Raw genomic sequence first — 15,672 nt, 5'->3', positions numbered from 1 at the left:
TATGCCTTCGTGAGATGAAAGAGCTATGGATGAGCAATTTCTTCATTCACATCCCTTATATATAAGCTTAAAATGAAAAATTTCTCTACTTGGTCTCCATCGCAGCAGTAGCTGCAATAATCCCCTCCGCTAGCATAGGCAAACTCTCAGCCTCCACGTCCATCTCCCCAAAAATGTCCGGACATTTCTCCTTCTCCCATAGGGACACCCAAGCCCCTTTGAACCTTCAGCATCCAGGTCAGCAAATCTCCTCAATGAACCCCGGAAAAAAGAGCACCGACCCGCACCGCTTCGCTGCAGCCGCATCCCACATATGCGCCGCCGCAAACCAAGACACCGACCCTTCCCCCTCAAACTTCTCCAACAAATATCGATACGACTCTGGCGCCGGCTTACCCACTCCAATAGTATCGCACGACACAAAGTTGTTTTCTGGGAACTTCACTCCACCTTCAGCAAGATACCCAGCCACCCGGGACGTATCGCCTGAGGTCAGAGCCCAAACCGTGAACCCGGCATTCCTTAGCTTCTCAAAACACTCTGCCAGCCCCGGACGGATCTTCAGTCCGCGATACGATGTAAGTAGATATTCACGGTCCTCGTCGGTGGCGAATTCCCGTGGGTTCATAATCCCAGCTTGCCAAAGTGTCCTGTAGAAGATGGAACGGAAGACATCGAAGAATTTGACATAGTGGGTTGAGAGACTCAGGTAGGTGTATTCCTTTTCGCCGGCTTCCATCCATGCGTAGCCGAATAGTCGGGGGTTTATGCTATAAGTTCGCAGCTTGGGGCCGAGACGGGAGTCGATTGCTGAGAAGAACGCGTCGTAGGAGACGCATGTTCCTGGGGTGAATGTTAAAACTCAGTGAGGAATGAAGGGATTATTTTGTTTAAATTGGATTTACCTACGACGTCGAAGACGACGTGTTTGTTTGTGGTTGTTGCCATGTTGGTGTAGGACATGATACTAGTTTTCTTGTCGTGTCAATGCATGTTTCCAAATAATTTCTCTTAATGATCTCAGATGAGTCCCTCATACGCATTGGAAATCCAACAGATGAAGCCCTTTCGGTGAACCGCCGCAAAAGCGAGGAAATAGACGGGCTAACCCGATACTTGGGCTGTGACTGGGGACGACCCCCACTTCAGACTATCTTATCACCTAGGAACCCTATCTCTCGAGCGGGGTCATCCAGACTCCGGATGATAGCCGATAAACAAGCACCGCTGCAGGGGTGTATGAGGCACCACGTCAGCTCGGCGTTTAGCGACAGCCTTCAAACTGCCTGCGCGCTGCTGCGACAGTCTATGCCCTCTATGTCCATTACCCCTCATTCAGCAGCTGGCACTCATGAACTTCTAACGACGATGAGGCTTCCCGTTGTCGAGCTGGATACATGGGAAGGTAGACTTCGTTATGTCTCAATTCACGATTCATACGTCGTCATTGTTCGACCGGAAGGTCAAGTCATTCCGTCGCAATGTCTCTGTCACGGTTGATCCTGTCAGTGGACTAATTATGCGTGTCTTCGAACGCGACTCGAACACCCCATTTTCGGAATTTTTGCAGCCTGGCGATATAGATCTCCGGGGGAAGTACGTGTTGCCTGGACTGGTAGACGCACACACTCACATCTTCCTTCATTCATACGAGTAGGTTTATTCCACGCATTAGTATCAATCGTGAGTGGTATTGACCAAGTCAGTGAGGCCGGAGCGCTTCAGCAGAAGCGCGATGAAAGCATAGGCGAGCGCATGGTCCGAGCAGTTAATCACTGTCGCACGGCATTGCTAGCCGGGTACACAACCTATAGGTATGCGTGTAACCCTCCTTTAACCCAAAGGTAAGAGAACGCATCGACTCACCCCATTCAGAGACCTCGGCTCCGAAGGAATGCAAGATTTCGATGCCAACATCCGCGATGCCATCGCTCGAGGCCTAACTCCTGGACCCCGCCTATTTGTAGCCACCAAAGTTCTTGCCAGCACCGGGTCCTTCGAATGCCGGACAGAAAACAGCGCCGGCGGTCACTGTCTGCCCTCCAGTGCCGACGCCGTAGACGGTGTCGAAGCATGTCGCCAGGCCGTTCGTCGCCGCATAGCTGCCGGTGCAGATATCATCAAGTTCTTTGCCGACTACCGAAGGAGAATCATGCGGTATCCTCCTGCGCAACAACACCCGTATATTGCCGGGGTCTTGCATCCTCCAAAAGACCCGAATCCGGATTACATGGTATTTTCAAAGGAAGAGATGCAAACAATCGTAGCCGAGGCGAAGTTGGCCAGGTGTCCAGTTTCTGCGCACTGTGCAACGCTTGAGGGTGCGATGGCTGCGATTGAGGCAGGTGTATCCACCATTGAGCACGCATATTTTACTACGGAAGAGATGTTCGAGGAGATGGTAAAGAAGGGGGTGATTCTGGTGCCTACGCTGGCTATAGCGGAGAGGTTGCACTCGAAGCGGTTCGATCAGATCCTGAGTGGGGTCAAGCGGGCGCATGAAATGGGTGTAAGGCTGGCTTGTGGTGGGGATACAGGGACGTATCCTCATGGTGAAAATGTTCGAGAGTTGGAGCTCATGATCCAGGCGGGTGTCCCGGTGGGTGATGTCCTAGAGGCTTGTACGATTGGTGGGTGGGAGGCTTGCGGAGGTGATTTGTGCGGGAGACGGTTTGGATGGTTTGAGGAGGGGGCACAGGCGGATATCATTGCTTTGTGTGGAAATCCAGTGGAAGATCCAGGGGCTTTGAGGGAGGTCGAATTTGTGATGAAAGACGCCCGAGTGTGGAAGATTGATGGTATACCGAGGGGAATTTTCTAGCCTTCCTTGTCAAGCTATATACTACTAGCTACTTGGTTGTGGACAAGCGTTAAGTGCATGGTCCCCAATGTAAAAGCCGTAACTCAGGAGATCATGATAGAAAGATTGTGTTATCTTCTCAAATCAAGTGCTCCTTATTTCTCAGCTGCTGTTCCCAGCAATTCCTGCAGTTGCTTACGTCTGACATGTCTATCATTTTGTAATCGAATCCATCAAGAGTATTCAATAAAGGAGCACCCGACTGCTTCCGCTAATTGCTTCCATAGCTTTCTCTCGAGAAGATGCCTCCTTGTTATACTCATGGCTTCCCCATGGCCGTTGCAGCGGTCTCCGCTATAATAGCTGCGCACTGCTCTTGCGATCGCTCAAACATCCGCTGCAAGGCCTTCTCGTCCCTTGGTATGAACCGTATCTTAAAGTCTGACGCGACCGCATTCGATGCTGTCGGATCGCGCTTATAGTGAACGTAGTGTATATTCGGCGGACTTTCTTCATCTTCTACCATTCTGAACGAGACAATGAGACGAAGGATGGTAGCGTAGAGGACCCGATTTGAAAAGTTGACCGCAGTACACATGCGGGAACCTGCACCAAACGCAAAGTGATAGGGTGGAGGGATATCATTCTCTGCCTTTAGCCAGCGGTCTGGTCGGAAATCATCTGCATCTGCACCATATACGTTTTTGTCTGGAACTCAACAGGTTAGCCTAAGACTGGAAAGCAACAAAAGCAATGTAAGCACTCGTACCGCGGTTTGAAGCTTGCGCGTTCACGTAGACGAGAACGCCTTTTGGAATCACAGCTTCTTGGTAAGTAAATTCTTTAAAGGTTTGGCGCGCTGGAAGAAGTTTGAGGGGCGGATAAAATCTCAGTGTCTCCTTTACGATGGAAGAGACATAAACACACTTTTCCTCAGATACACAGAGTTCTAATGCTTCTTCTGGTGAGTTATAGACACTCGTTATGTCTGAGTAGGCCTTGTCTTGCATGTATTGCCCCTGTTTAGTTGACAGGACAGCGATTGCAACAATGATGGTCGAGAACACGGTCTCGAAGCCTCCTGACATTAGGCCACCAAGTATTGTCTTGACATCGACTAGCCATCATCAGCCGTAACTCATCGACATTTGACGGAAAGCACTTACGTTGTGTAAGACCATCTTGATTATCTGTCAATAATAGTTTGGCCACACACTTCCCATCTCCAGTTCGCAGTTGAAGGCTTTCGCGAACACCATCTAACATAGCTGCTAACCATTTATCTCGACGTTTGCGGACTTCAACAGCTGTAGCAGTTCTTCCTCTCTTCTTCCAATACCTCAAATAAGGAATGAAGTCTTGTGGGTTCGAGTTCGTAGATCGAAAGCTGTCAAAGTCAGAAGATACAGTGCTGAACTTGCAAAGGTCAATGACCTTACCTCGCAATAGTGCTAGCATCCTCAAGAATCTGGAGCAGTAGAGGATCGGTAATAGACTCGAATCGCGTCCCGTAGCAGAACATCATCATGATATTCAGCGCAAGGCGCTTCTGATAGATATGAGGCACAATACTAATGGTCCCATTCTGACTGTCATGATAGATGTGCGAGATCATCGAAAATATCTCTAGATCTAACATTGGACTTAACTTCTGGATAGCCGGGCCGGTAGTTAGGGAGCCGACAACCCGTCGCTGCTTTTTTGTCCGCTCATCCCAAGGACTTGTTCCGATAGTGGCAGCTATACATGTCAATTGCATTTCAAGTGGAAAGATTATCATAATATGTTGCATACCTGATGTTGCAGAAACTACCTTATGGAAGGTATAGAAAGATGGTCGGTCCAATGTCGCGGACTGATTTTTGATCATCCAGTCCCGGGCAGCCTGAAATGAATTTATCACCACGGCTCGTCGCTGGCCCATTCGGATCTGGAAGACGGGCCAACCAAATTTCAGTGACCAGATTTCTGCGGTGGTAGCGTGGTCGTTTCCCAACTGATACAGGTGACCTGCCAGAAGCTCACCGCCAGGGATCTCAGGAATACCTATAATTTTGGGGAAATCAACATAGAGATAGCGTAGATATGAGGGGATCGTGATTGTAAGCATTCCTGTAGCCACGAGGCTTACAGTGACGAGGTTGCAAGGCCATGATTGGTCTATTAGAGCAGCCATAGGGGACAGGATTGCTGGTGTGCCAAATGACTGACAATGGTGATGACTTTGGGGGTGTTAAGACAGTTTCCTGGACCACATAGCCAAGGTACATGTGCGAAGCGACTCCTGGACTCCGATATGCAGGTCGGAGGAAGGCGTTGATGTGGGCCGAAACCTCGGGGAATAGCGAGCGGTTTTCAAACCATCTTGAGCCAACTCCCTCCTATTCTGGGATAAGTACAATTAATTCTGCCACAAATCGGCTAGTATCTCAAGTTTTATACTGAGCCTTCATATTGCCATGGCAAGGACCTTGCGCCTGGAAGCGCTCTTCGAGGTTAAGGATCGTTGGGTCGCCATTACTGGTGCAGGTGAAGTACCATCCAAGGATAAAAATGGGCTTAATATTAACATGTCGCTATCAGGTAGCGGTATAGGTCGTATGCTGGCGAGGGGTTGTGCAGTCAATGGGGCCAACACCATTCTGATAGACATCAATGAGCGTGCCTTGGAGGCAGCGAAGACCGAGCTTCAACAGCTCAGCCAATCCGAGGAGTTACCTCCAACCTCTGTGGTCACGTCTGTTCCCCACACATATCCTGCCATGACGCTTTTTCTGAGTGATTGTATAGGATACATGAAGACCTTTCCAGCGAGGCAGGTGTCACAGCAGTCGTCGCCGCGATCAAGTCAATTCGCAATTCGCTTGATGCTCTCATACATTGCGCCGCAGTCCGTTACATGAACGATATCACTTATAGGCCTGGCGGCAGTCTGGACAACCTTGAAGAAGCGTCTCTGTCTGCACCCTATCAAGGCTGGGAACAAACCTTCCGCTTGAATGTGCTTGCGCCATATTATCTGACTGCGGGTCTAGTACGCTTGTTAGGCACAGCAGCCGCGAGAGGCGACGGTCGAGGCTGTGTGGTTATGCTAAGCAGCCCAGCTAGTGTGCATAACCATCAATTTGTGCCCTGCTATCAGACGTCTAAAGCAGCAGTTGATCATCTTGTGCGGATCATGGCTGCGGAGTTCGGAGACTACTACAGTATGTTGTAGCTCGTGGCACCATTCATTGCTTCTTTTCTACGACACTTATCTGATTATATCTGTAGTCCGCGTCAACGGGATATCACCAGGCATTGTGCCTTCCGGAATGACAACAACAGATGCCAATTCAAACCTCCATTTAGCGGCGGAAGCACCAGCTGGCCGAGCAGGGAACGAAGAAGACATGGTAGGGACCATGCTGTGGTTAATCAGCAAGGCGGGCGCTTTCATGGACGGCAAGGTCATCAGAGTTGAAGGTGGCAGGCTTCTTATTCTTCGAGGAGCAACATGTCATTCAGGTTGATCAGAGTAATTGCCAATAGCTGCATTTCAATTCATCTCTGTAACAAGTTTCGACATAGCTGATTTTTTGTTCTCCCGAGACCCAAGACTCAATGGCTTGCCTGTCACCGGGCTTGCCAGGTTGACATATGTGATTTAATTTCTTTGTTTCATATTGGTATGCAAAAGGTCCGTAATAATCTGCCAGGCATGAAGGTACGAATGACCACCCTTCCAATGAGAGCAGAACAAGGTTAGGATTTCACTGCAAAGAAGCAAGTCTCCGAAGTGTGATTGAAAGGTTGTCCATCTCTTCACTATAGCTGTCGCTATAGAGCATCCAGATATAAGGGCCCTTGAGCATGCTGTAATTGGTGATACGAAGCCTTCATCATTGAAGGCTACTCTGTGTGTGCTTGATAAGAGCTCTGCGGCTGCCTTGACAATTTTTAGTCTTAACGTTCTCATTCCTTTCCCTTGCTGGTCGTCTGGTTCCTGATAGCAAGTCACACATTGTTTGTGCCTAACACAAGTGACTAGGAGGACAAGCCAAATTTCCTTTGACGTCGGGGCATTATCTGCAATACCATCGGCTCCATCAATCAGGGCTGAAATTTGGCCAACAAAGGGGCAGCTTCCAGTGTCGCCAGCCCGACCAGTACCGTATATTGCTCGAAATAATAGTCTGTATATAGTAGACGGTATATCCTCGTCTGTTGCGTTATATATTGTATCCTCAATTGACAAGGTTGGCCGATTTGATACCGTTCGTAGTGACCTACAATGAATGAGCTTAGTTGGCAATGATGATGGCTGTTGTACCAACCCTTCAATGTCCCTAAGTACACGCATTAAGCGAGTTCTCATGGGATCATGCGATACTGCCTCCCCATTAATTGTGTTCTCGCTGGAAGACGAGGCGGTTCGGTTCCAGCCTAGCTGCAAGCACGTCCTTCGCGCTACATCAAGGAGTTCCCAGATAACGCCTCGAGTCGGATCGGCCATTTCGTATACAAGAAGGAGCAGAATAGCTTTCATAGAGTCTGCGTCGGCAGAAGATATAACTGGGGCAATGAAGTCATTTGCCCACTCACGGCATGTATTGGCGAACGGTTTCCAAATTGGCTCTTTGTACGACTTTTGGGTGGCGGAAATAGCGCAGGCCATAAGTATCTGAAATCTTCGCGTTTCAGGCAGCTTCCGTAGGTACATGCCATCATAGCTCAAAATTCCGACGTCCAAAATGTCATATTGCGGTTGAACAAGGCGATGGTAATCTTTTAGAAGGCCACGCACCGCACCGGGGGTAAGTGTGGACCTGTCAAGACGTGGAATGTCTGGAAATGAGAAGCTTTCCTCATCAACAGTCATCTTGTCATGCGTTTCCTGACGTTGTGAAAGTACCTCGAGTGTGACCTCGACAATGCGTGATGGAAGTGAGAGGTCAATGTATAGATCTTTACCAGAGCCGGGCATAAGAATGAAGGAGGAGATTGAGGAAGGTCCTGTTGGGATGCCATCAGGAGTAGTCTCTGTTAGGCCACTTTCGCTGTCCAGGTCCGAGTTAGCTTCAGGCAGAGTGAAGTAACAATAGTGTGCTTTCACCTTGATGGGATCTGAGGATTTATCGTTAATTCAGTGTTCAGCTTCTCGATTTTATCCTGTAATGTCTTGAGATAGCTATCTTTTATGAGCTTTCGGCTGATTTATTGTTGGGTTTTGTCATGCAGACCATCGGCTGACATCTACTTGTAAAGCTTCATCTCGAAAGGTACACTCCACATCGTGCTTGGAGCAGTTTGCGCATGCTGGAAGCAAGGAGTCGCACTGGAAGAATGTGCGTTAGTCTACTGTTAGGTGACGATTGTGATAAGGGAAGGGTAATAGGTACCTTGATCCTCCGGCTCCTGCAACGGGTACAAGTCGGCAGCATCTTTTCAAATGTTGTGCCCTCGTTATCAGCGATCTTTTCGCTTTATGACACGTCTAGGATGTCTTTAAGCACATATCACTCCGATTGATCCCAATGTTGTTTGAGAGAGTCGAATTGAGTGGACTCGAGGCAACCCATCTAATTTCAATCCAGCATCATCACGGGGTGCTGTGATATTACGCTAAGCCTGGATGGGTTAGATAGACGTAGCTTGCTTTGAGACAATTGGCTGACTTTGTTCCTTATCAGGTGATGCGGGGAAATATGTGACTATTACTAGATATAGCAGTTGGTCTGTTTATCTTGCATCACTCTTGCGACTTCATATTGTCTCATGCACGTTGGCCGCCCACAATGCCACGATCTAGGCGCTCGACTAAAGTATGTTCACGCTGTCGGAAACGCAAGACGAAGGTTTGATACCATAATACTTTGTTCCAGTTATCCTTTTCGTTGCTGTAATATGCATGTGACATTCATACTCCGTCTCTAACACGACAATGCACCATAGTGTGACTTCATCTTTCCAGCATGTACTCCGTGCAAACTCGCAAGCTTACCTTGCTTGGGCTTTGATCCTAGCTCTAAGGAGGCAGTCCCAAGGAGGTATGTATCTACACCTTGTCTTGGATCATCTAGGACTGATTATGTGTCTCAAGCTTTGTCAAGTCACTCGAGGCTCGGGTTGAAGAGCTCGAAGCACAGCTGCGCTCATTCAACGCCGCCTCCAGTAATATTCCGTATCTCATCACGACGGCCGTCGCGCAGGCTACCATATCCATTGGTGTGCCCTTTCAAAACTTGTTTCTCAGCTCTAAAGCCTCATCTCCATTGTTCTTTCGACCTTCCTGTCCCCCTTTGGCAATAGCCCGGGAACGGGTACAATATAAACCTGTGACGAATTTGAGCCTACAACATAACAATTACAATCACGGGGCGCCGATTAACTTACGCAGTGTTCCATTTTCGGCGATCAACCGCATGATTCGAAACTATGTTGACATCCACCTGCCCCAGTACCCTTGCGTGTCAGAAACTATGGTAAACGAAATACTCGACAGAATCCAGCGTCAGGATTTGAAGGACCCAAAGGCACTACCAATCCACCACGTGCCCACTGATGCTGGACTGGGGCATTTCGAGTATTTTGTATTGCTTATAGCACTGGCAATTTCTGCCATGACATTGACATGGAAGGCCGATTATCAAGCTCGAGCGGCTTCAGAGTCTTTCTATAACGCGGCATTGAAGCACCTACAGGCCATAACAGATCATAGCGAACTACAGGCACTACAGATTTCTTTACTCTTAGCTCACTATGCACATATGTGCCCGGAGAGAGTAGACAATTGGACATGCATCTCTAACGCTGTTCGTATTGTCGTCAATCTGGGGCTCTATATGGAGTGCAATCAACTGATTCAAGGAGAGCCTTGTCAGCGAAGCGTACTATTTTGGGTAGCGTACGGTATGGAGAGGTCATTATGTACGAACCTCCGCCTTCCACTGTCATTTCCGGAGGAGGCAATCACGGTAAAGGTAAGTTTCTCAAACTCTGAGACTCTTTGAGAAACTCACAGAAGGCCAGCTCCCCACAACAGGAAAGGCAAACCTCAATCCGGGGCACTCCACCAGTAAGCCGAGCAAGATGTCTGTGGCTTACCATATATGTCGGTATCGTGCATTGGAAACAGAGGTTCATAGAGTGCTTCACCTAGAAGAAGACTTATCCAAGTTCGGCAGCAGCACGATAGAAGACTGGATTGAGAGCATCACCCAAAGACTAAAAAGGTGGTACGAGAAGGCACAGTCATACACACAATATGATATGCTTGATGTGCAGTTTCACCACCTCATGGCGCGCATCCACCGGCCTACGCCCCGTCTAAGAATGAGAGGTCCAGACAACTGGAAGGCTGTGCTAGATGCATCATCAGTTTTGATCCAAGATTACCTCGCTCAGGAGCGGCGTCGGAGGCTATTCTATCCTTGGCATGGGGTGCACATTCTCTTCGAAACTGCAGTCATCTCGCTCGAGGCGTGCTGGTCAGCACGAAATTATGGGCCGCTACAAGGTAGAGCTCACAAGATGTTACATACCTCGATCCCTCATTGTCTTCAGCTTCTCACCAACATCGGTGAGCGCTGGGGCGAGGCAGCCGTATGTGCTGATCGGTTAAGGCCGCTCGCTGATAATGTCAGGACCGCTCTCACAAATCCTGACACCCTGTTGTTGGCCATGGTTGATGACAGTATTATCACGGCAGAGATACTTGATTTACTGTTCACGGACGGGCCATTGTCATGGACCCGAGCCAACTGCGGAGATATCCCGTCTGGTCTGAGCGACAGCGATCCATTGCTAAATAGCATGGCGGATGACAGTCTCGAACTCTTCTCGTGGAATCCCGAATGGGACATCATGCCTACTGACTCAATCCAGGGGTATGAGCTTTAACCAAAGTTATCACCTCTACTACGATGATCGTTTTCCTACCTCGTTTTCTTTTCGTCGATTATTATCATCGATCTAACATACCATGCCTGATCCACGCCGATACCCGCAATCAAATCAAGTCTGGACTGTAATGACTTTCCGTTGCTCGCTCTAGCATGGTCAAGCAACAAGTCAGGTTCATATCAAGTGGCATCTTTTGCTGAACTCGAAATTCATGACCGTGTAGAGATATACAAAAAAAGACGGCGACATATAGCATTAGATAATTCGGCCCTACTAGCTTAAAGGACGCAATATTCTCACGCCGTGTGGACAATACCACGACCGAGTCTCTCTATCTGGCTACTATACCAACTCTGAGAAAGGAAGTAATGTCAGCGAGTGGCACCCCAATCACATACATCTCACTTACACTTTCAATGCCAGCCCCAACCGATCTGTTGCTCAACATTTTGAGGATCCAAGGCTGGCTTATCTGTTGCGTGACAAGCCGTGCGCTCTCTTTCGGGACATCTGGGTTCAATAGAATGTCATTCGGTAAAGTCGGTCTGAGGACTGCTGGACGCCCAATCCCAATCATGTCGCAGTCCCCATCTGTCAGTGCCTTCTCCATACCGGCTCGGGTACGGAAACCGCCCGTCACCATCAATGGAGTCCCTGGGAATTGCGCTCGGATAGCGCTGGCGAACTCCAGGAAGAATGCCTCCCGAGCCACTGTCCGAGCGGACTTTTCGGGCTGCTTAGTTGACGTGGAGGAACTCATCATCTGGGCAATTATCAGCTGTGCAACCAACCACATGCCAAGGGAACAGTTCATCCTACCGAGGGATCCTCGTACGACCCACCACTGATTTCAACAAAGTCCACGCCCGCCTCAACGATCAGCTTGAGCTGCTCAACACAGGCCTTCAATGCACTTTCGGATTGATGATCGACTGAGTTCAACTTTATCCCCACGCAGAAATTCGCAGGAACCGTTTTGCGAATCGCACGGATGATTTCGACAATAATCTTCACACGGCCAGCCGGCGAACCGCCATAGCTATCCGTCCTTAGGTTCGCCGTAGGCGACAGAAATTGGGACAAAAGGTATCCATGTGCTGCATGCAACTCCACTCCCTGGAATCCCGTCTGTGATGCCAGCCGACTAGTATAAACGAACTGCTCAACCACATGATCGATATCCTTCTGGGTCATTTCCCTCGGGGTACCGAAAATCACCGAACTCGCGACTCTATCCACGATTCTCGAACCAATGTTCAGCGGTATGGGACTGGGCGCTACATTCTTTGCAGTGAGACATCGCGACCCCGCACCCATGGGAGATTGCCTTCCAGGGTGACTGATTTGCATGACTGTTGGCGTGCCATGTTTCGTACAAGCAGCGGACCACTCGCTCCATCTGCGTATCAGCTCTGGTTCGATAGCTGGGTTCGGTGCAAGGTCATGCGCATCTCCAAGGTACATCCTATCCACTTGAACGTTTCCTGTCACAAACTCAGCGCATGATTCACTGCCAACGGAGACAGTGTATGGCACTCACCTGTCAGAAGCATACCCCAACCACCCCGTGCCCACTCGGCATAAGCGCGATTATGGAGCTCTGTAGGCAGGTTATCACCATCAGACATATGTTCTGCCATTGCAGCCTTCACCAAACGGTTCTTCATTTGCAGCCCACATTTGAGGGTCAGCGTCTCTGAGATTGCGGATTCCATGGTCGGTTCTCAACCAGATGATAGACTGAACTGTGATATGACTAGCAAACAAAGTCTCGTCCGTCGACAGTCAATTTATAAAGATAAAACACCTGTCTATCTGTTCCCTGAGCTTGGACCTGAAATAATCACATAAGAATGCCCCCTTGATCAATAATACCTTCCGTTCCTTTCTAGAACCCAATCGATAAATCATATGTCTCCGAGGCCCGCACACCGTGCGACGGTACAATCACCTTAAATATCATCGAACAACCAATAAGAGTTATCACATCCCATCCCCTTTTGAGAAAAAGTTGCGAGTTCACGCGGCAGATCATAGTGGCAGAATGTCGGAACTCAATCGAGTCCCGAACATGTAAGTGGGTCTATCCACTCAAGTTCCGACACCCGAGACCGCTCGCTCGCCACTGGGGATTCTGTCCGGGTTTCGGGTGTCGTTTTCTATCTAACCCTCATTTATACTTTGTATGATATGGCTGGGAGGATGGGAGCCTCTGTTTTAATAATGCCTGTGATTTTTGTAAAGAGAGAAGTGTGCTTTATGAAGAAGTACCAGATGCCTCTACTATGAAGGATTGAAAATTGGGGTAAGGAGGAAGGTGGAGGAATACTCTGGTTATATACTTAGGACACCCCTCAGACATGAACGTTACTATTACTATTGGCACGCCTTCAGTTTACTGGATCGAGCCCCATCCACACACGGGTGGGTACGACTAGTCTGAGACAGTCCAAATTTGAACTTAAAGACCTTGAGTATATATATAAGCTGACAGATGTGCAGGGAGAAGTCATTAATGACCCGGGATGATAATGATATTGATCAGGACGGATGATTGTTGTACCCTGATGATCCTACTTAGTTGAGAGTAAGTATATAGTATTTATCAGGTATTGACTTTTTAGAGCTAGTTGATACTTCGCGTGGGAGTTGATAGTTTGGATGTTCGTGCTACGGAGGGACAAAAATATTGCTAGTGGTTTGATATCTTGGTGTTTACATATATTACCACGAGTTGTAGTGATGTGCGAACGGAATTTCCAAACAACAAGTCTATCAGGACTGTCCTCAGAAACGTAAAACAAGGCTACGGCGCAACAATTTCAGAGAATATCCAAGAGGTCACCGCACAACAAATAAAAGGACAAATCAGTAATCATCACACCTGCGCTGCCGGGAACCCATGACAAGGCCAATCCGGTCTCGGAAAGCGCTGGGGTCGCGTATACTCCTCGAAGAACATGTTGCCGACGCTAACATTCGAATGCATAGTATGCGCCTCGCGACCTCTCACCCGACCGTACTGAAGCCCACGTACACTAGGGTACATCACGTTCTGCAGCATTGCCAGCGCTCTATGGTTGGACTGGTCAAACCACAAATGATCCGGATGCACAACAAGGACGGTATCGTCCATCGCCGATTGGACATCTATGAAGAAGATAGGGAAATGGCTGTCGCGTTCTCCGTGATAGGTGAAGACTTCCCAGAAGATCTTCCAGACGTCGTCGAGTGTGCCATCCGCTTCACTGTCCCAGGGAACGTAACATGCAACTTTAGATCCCCAGTGACTCTCTTCCACTTGGCCTAACGTGCGGATTTCTTTTTCTATCTCGTATTTTTCGGTCCGGGAGAGGTCTTTCGTGAGATAAAACACTGGTATGGTGTATTGCCCTTTCTTTGCTGGGAGCCATCGCGGTGGATTGGGGTAGAACGGTTGGTCAAATGGACGCAGTAGCTCCGGGTCGACCTTGTGACTGTACATGTACTGTTCTGCCGCCTGTCCTCGTCTTCTCATCATTTCAATCCAGGGTCCTCTGTCTAGGATTATGTTTTTCAGGGTTATTCGTGCCACATTTGGCAAATCACCTCGTTCGTACTTGACAATCCCTAGTTCAAGGTCGTTAACATTCTGAGCGACGGGCATCTGTTGAAGGAAGTAAATATTGAATGGGGCTGAGTTGTCCCCTGTTCTAAGCCGATACGCCTCCCATAGGTTTGCGAGGTCACGGCGAGACCTGGTTCTGTGATATTCCCAAGGGATGAAAGTGATGGTATATGATCGAACACCGGCGCGCTCGATTTTCCGGTAGTCCTCAATGACGTTCTGAAAGAGGGTTTGGATATGATGAAGCTCGGGTTGCGTGGCTGGGAACAGGAGAAAGATGTTCAAGTGCTTTTCCTTGTGGTATATCCACGGCGGCAACCACATAGGAGTCTCGTTGGCTATAGAAAGCCAGTCCAGGACTTGCTCCGCCAGCTCCGGTGGCAATGGTGTGTGTTTTGTCAAGAAGGCCGCGGTAATATTGAACCGTTCTTCGTGACTGAGAGAGGTTGCTCTGTCGGCGGAAAATGGGGGCCGGTCAGGGTCATAGAGAGTGAGGCCAGGATCATCATATCGATCGCGTTCAATGTTATGCATGAGCGACCTCTTCGGTGGTTGCAAGTTGGAAAGCTTTTCAAGAAAATCTTTGCTGAACCCGTCTACAGTGGCCCGCTTAGCGAAGACGCAAAAATCGCCCGTTGGGGCTAAGACAACTGGCTCTGGCTTGACAACGACCATTACCAGTGACAACAGTGGATCCTCCCACAAGCGAAGATTGCCATGTACCTGGCGCTGGGTGAGACCATCTGCTACGAGGAATCTTGTCCATCCAGCCCGATATGCTAAGATGGCCATTGCGTGGATGTTCGCCTGGCTGTCTGGGCAAGAGCCATGGAGGGCGACTCGACGTAGCAGCCCCGAGGATGGTTGCCATCTTGTCAGTGTTATATTTTCCTTTCTAAAGAACTCGTGTAGGCGAGAAGCAAGATAAGCTTGTTCGGCTGGGGTTTGCTTGGCCAGGTAGACAAGCAGCAATGGATATTTGTCCTGCTGCTTCTCGTCGATGAGGTGTGGGATTCCGTACGCTGGAGCGGCAGGCCCAGTGCCGTTGTCCGATCCAATACGGGCTTCCATCTGTTCTGTTCCTCCCCGATACCAGGTTCTTCGGCCGGGATTAGAGGGGTGCGAAAGGTTAAGCGGATGAAGATGCGGGTGGAGAACTAAGCAGACAGGGTGGGACGGTCGATGAATGGGATTGATCCCACTGACAGGGAAAATAATTGATTGCAGTGGGGAAATCGTATGGACCCGGCATTACTGAAGCACGTGGCGGCTGTCGGCGCATGGAGCTTGAATTCGCAGACGAATTGAATATCTGGACGTGGCTTTGATTGTGGATGAGTTTCAGGATATAAGTTGGCAAGAAAACAATCAAGATGCTATA

At 49.0% G+C, this 15,672-nt stretch overlaps 8 protein-coding genes across 8 annotated transcripts; 3 read left to right on the top strand and 5 right to left on the bottom strand.

Annotated features, from left to right (window-relative positions):
* Positions 1–85: 85 nt before the first annotated feature.
* BO79DRAFT_134851 (HAD-like protein) lies at positions 86–948 on the bottom strand (the record flags this gene model as incomplete). The annotated part of the gene is made up of 3 exons (XM_025678035.1): positions 86–224; positions 282–843; positions 906–948. The coding sequence occupies 3 exons, from the start codon at positions 946–948 to the stop codon at positions 86–88; spliced, it is 744 nt and encodes a 247-aa protein (XP_025545215.1).
* A 469-nt stretch (positions 949–1,417) lies between these two features.
* BO79DRAFT_223452 (amidohydrolase family protein) lies at positions 1,418–2,821 on the top strand (the record flags this gene model as incomplete). Its single annotated transcript, XM_025683605.1, has 3 exons — positions 1,418–1,653; positions 1,707–1,814; positions 1,876–2,821. 3 exons carry the CDS (start codon positions 1,418–1,420, stop codon positions 2,819–2,821), a joined length of 1,290 nt encoding a protein of 429 aa, XP_025545214.1.
* A 298-nt stretch (positions 2,822–3,119) lies between these two features.
* On the bottom strand, positions 3,120–4,976 carry BO79DRAFT_223451 (cytochrome P450; the record flags this gene model as incomplete). Its single annotated transcript, XM_025683604.1, has 5 exons — positions 3,120–3,508; positions 3,570–3,917; positions 3,967–4,187; positions 4,240–4,540; positions 4,595–4,976. The coding sequence occupies 5 exons, from the start codon at positions 4,974–4,976 to the stop codon at positions 3,120–3,122; spliced, it is 1,641 nt and encodes a 546-aa protein (XP_025545213.1).
* Positions 4,977–5,259: 283 nt separating this feature from the next.
* BO79DRAFT_212624 (SDR family NAD(P)-dependent oxidoreductase) lies at positions 5,260–6,312 on the top strand (the record flags this gene model as incomplete). The annotated part of the gene is made up of 3 exons (XM_025683176.1): positions 5,260–5,537; positions 5,591–6,006; positions 6,074–6,312. 3 exons carry the CDS (start codon positions 5,260–5,262, stop codon positions 6,310–6,312), a joined length of 933 nt encoding a protein of 310 aa, XP_025545212.1.
* A 794-nt stretch (positions 6,313–7,106) lies between these two features.
* On the bottom strand, positions 7,107–8,223 carry BO79DRAFT_261478 (uncharacterized protein; the record flags this gene model as incomplete). Its single annotated transcript, XM_025686492.1, has 3 exons — positions 7,107–7,895; positions 8,034–8,117; positions 8,182–8,223. Coding segments are annotated over 3 exons (915 nt in total), but the record flags the coding sequence as incomplete, so codon positions are not given.
* Positions 8,224–8,577: 354 nt separating this feature from the next.
* Positions 8,578–10,681, top strand: BO79DRAFT_135010 (Zn(II)2Cys6 transcription factor; the record flags this gene model as incomplete). The annotated part of the gene is made up of 4 exons (XM_025678041.1): positions 8,578–8,637; positions 8,735–8,829; positions 8,883–9,762; positions 9,812–10,681. The coding sequence occupies 4 exons, from the start codon at positions 8,578–8,580 to the stop codon at positions 10,679–10,681; spliced, it is 1,905 nt and encodes a 634-aa protein (XP_025545210.1).
* A 299-nt stretch (positions 10,682–10,980) lies between these two features.
* Positions 10,981–12,399, bottom strand: BO79DRAFT_261469 (NADH:flavin oxidoreductase/NADH oxidase family protein; the record flags this gene model as incomplete). Its single annotated transcript, XM_025686491.1, has 4 exons — positions 10,981–11,037; positions 11,094–11,447; positions 11,504–12,168; positions 12,225–12,399. 4 exons carry the CDS (start codon positions 12,397–12,399, stop codon positions 10,981–10,983), a joined length of 1,251 nt encoding a protein of 416 aa, XP_025545209.1.
* A 1,091-nt stretch (positions 12,400–13,490) lies between these two features.
* On the bottom strand, positions 13,491–15,453 carry BO79DRAFT_206155 (uncharacterized protein). The gene has a single exon (XM_025681917.1). The coding sequence runs from the start codon at positions 15,360–15,362 to the stop codon at positions 13,563–13,565; it is 1,800 nt and encodes a 599-aa protein (XP_025545208.1). The 5' UTR covers positions 15,363–15,453; the 3' UTR covers positions 13,491–13,562.
* Positions 15,454–15,672: the final 219 nt, after the last annotated feature.

Source organism: Aspergillus costaricaensis (assembly GCF_003184835.1).
Source record: "Aspergillus costaricaensis CBS 115574 unplaced genomic scaffold BO79scaffold_1, whole genome shotgun sequence".
Classification (NCBI taxonomy): domain Eukaryota; kingdom Fungi; phylum Ascomycota; class Eurotiomycetes; order Eurotiales; family Aspergillaceae; genus Aspergillus; species Aspergillus costaricensis.
This window is presented reverse-complemented; position numbering and strand designations above follow the sequence as displayed.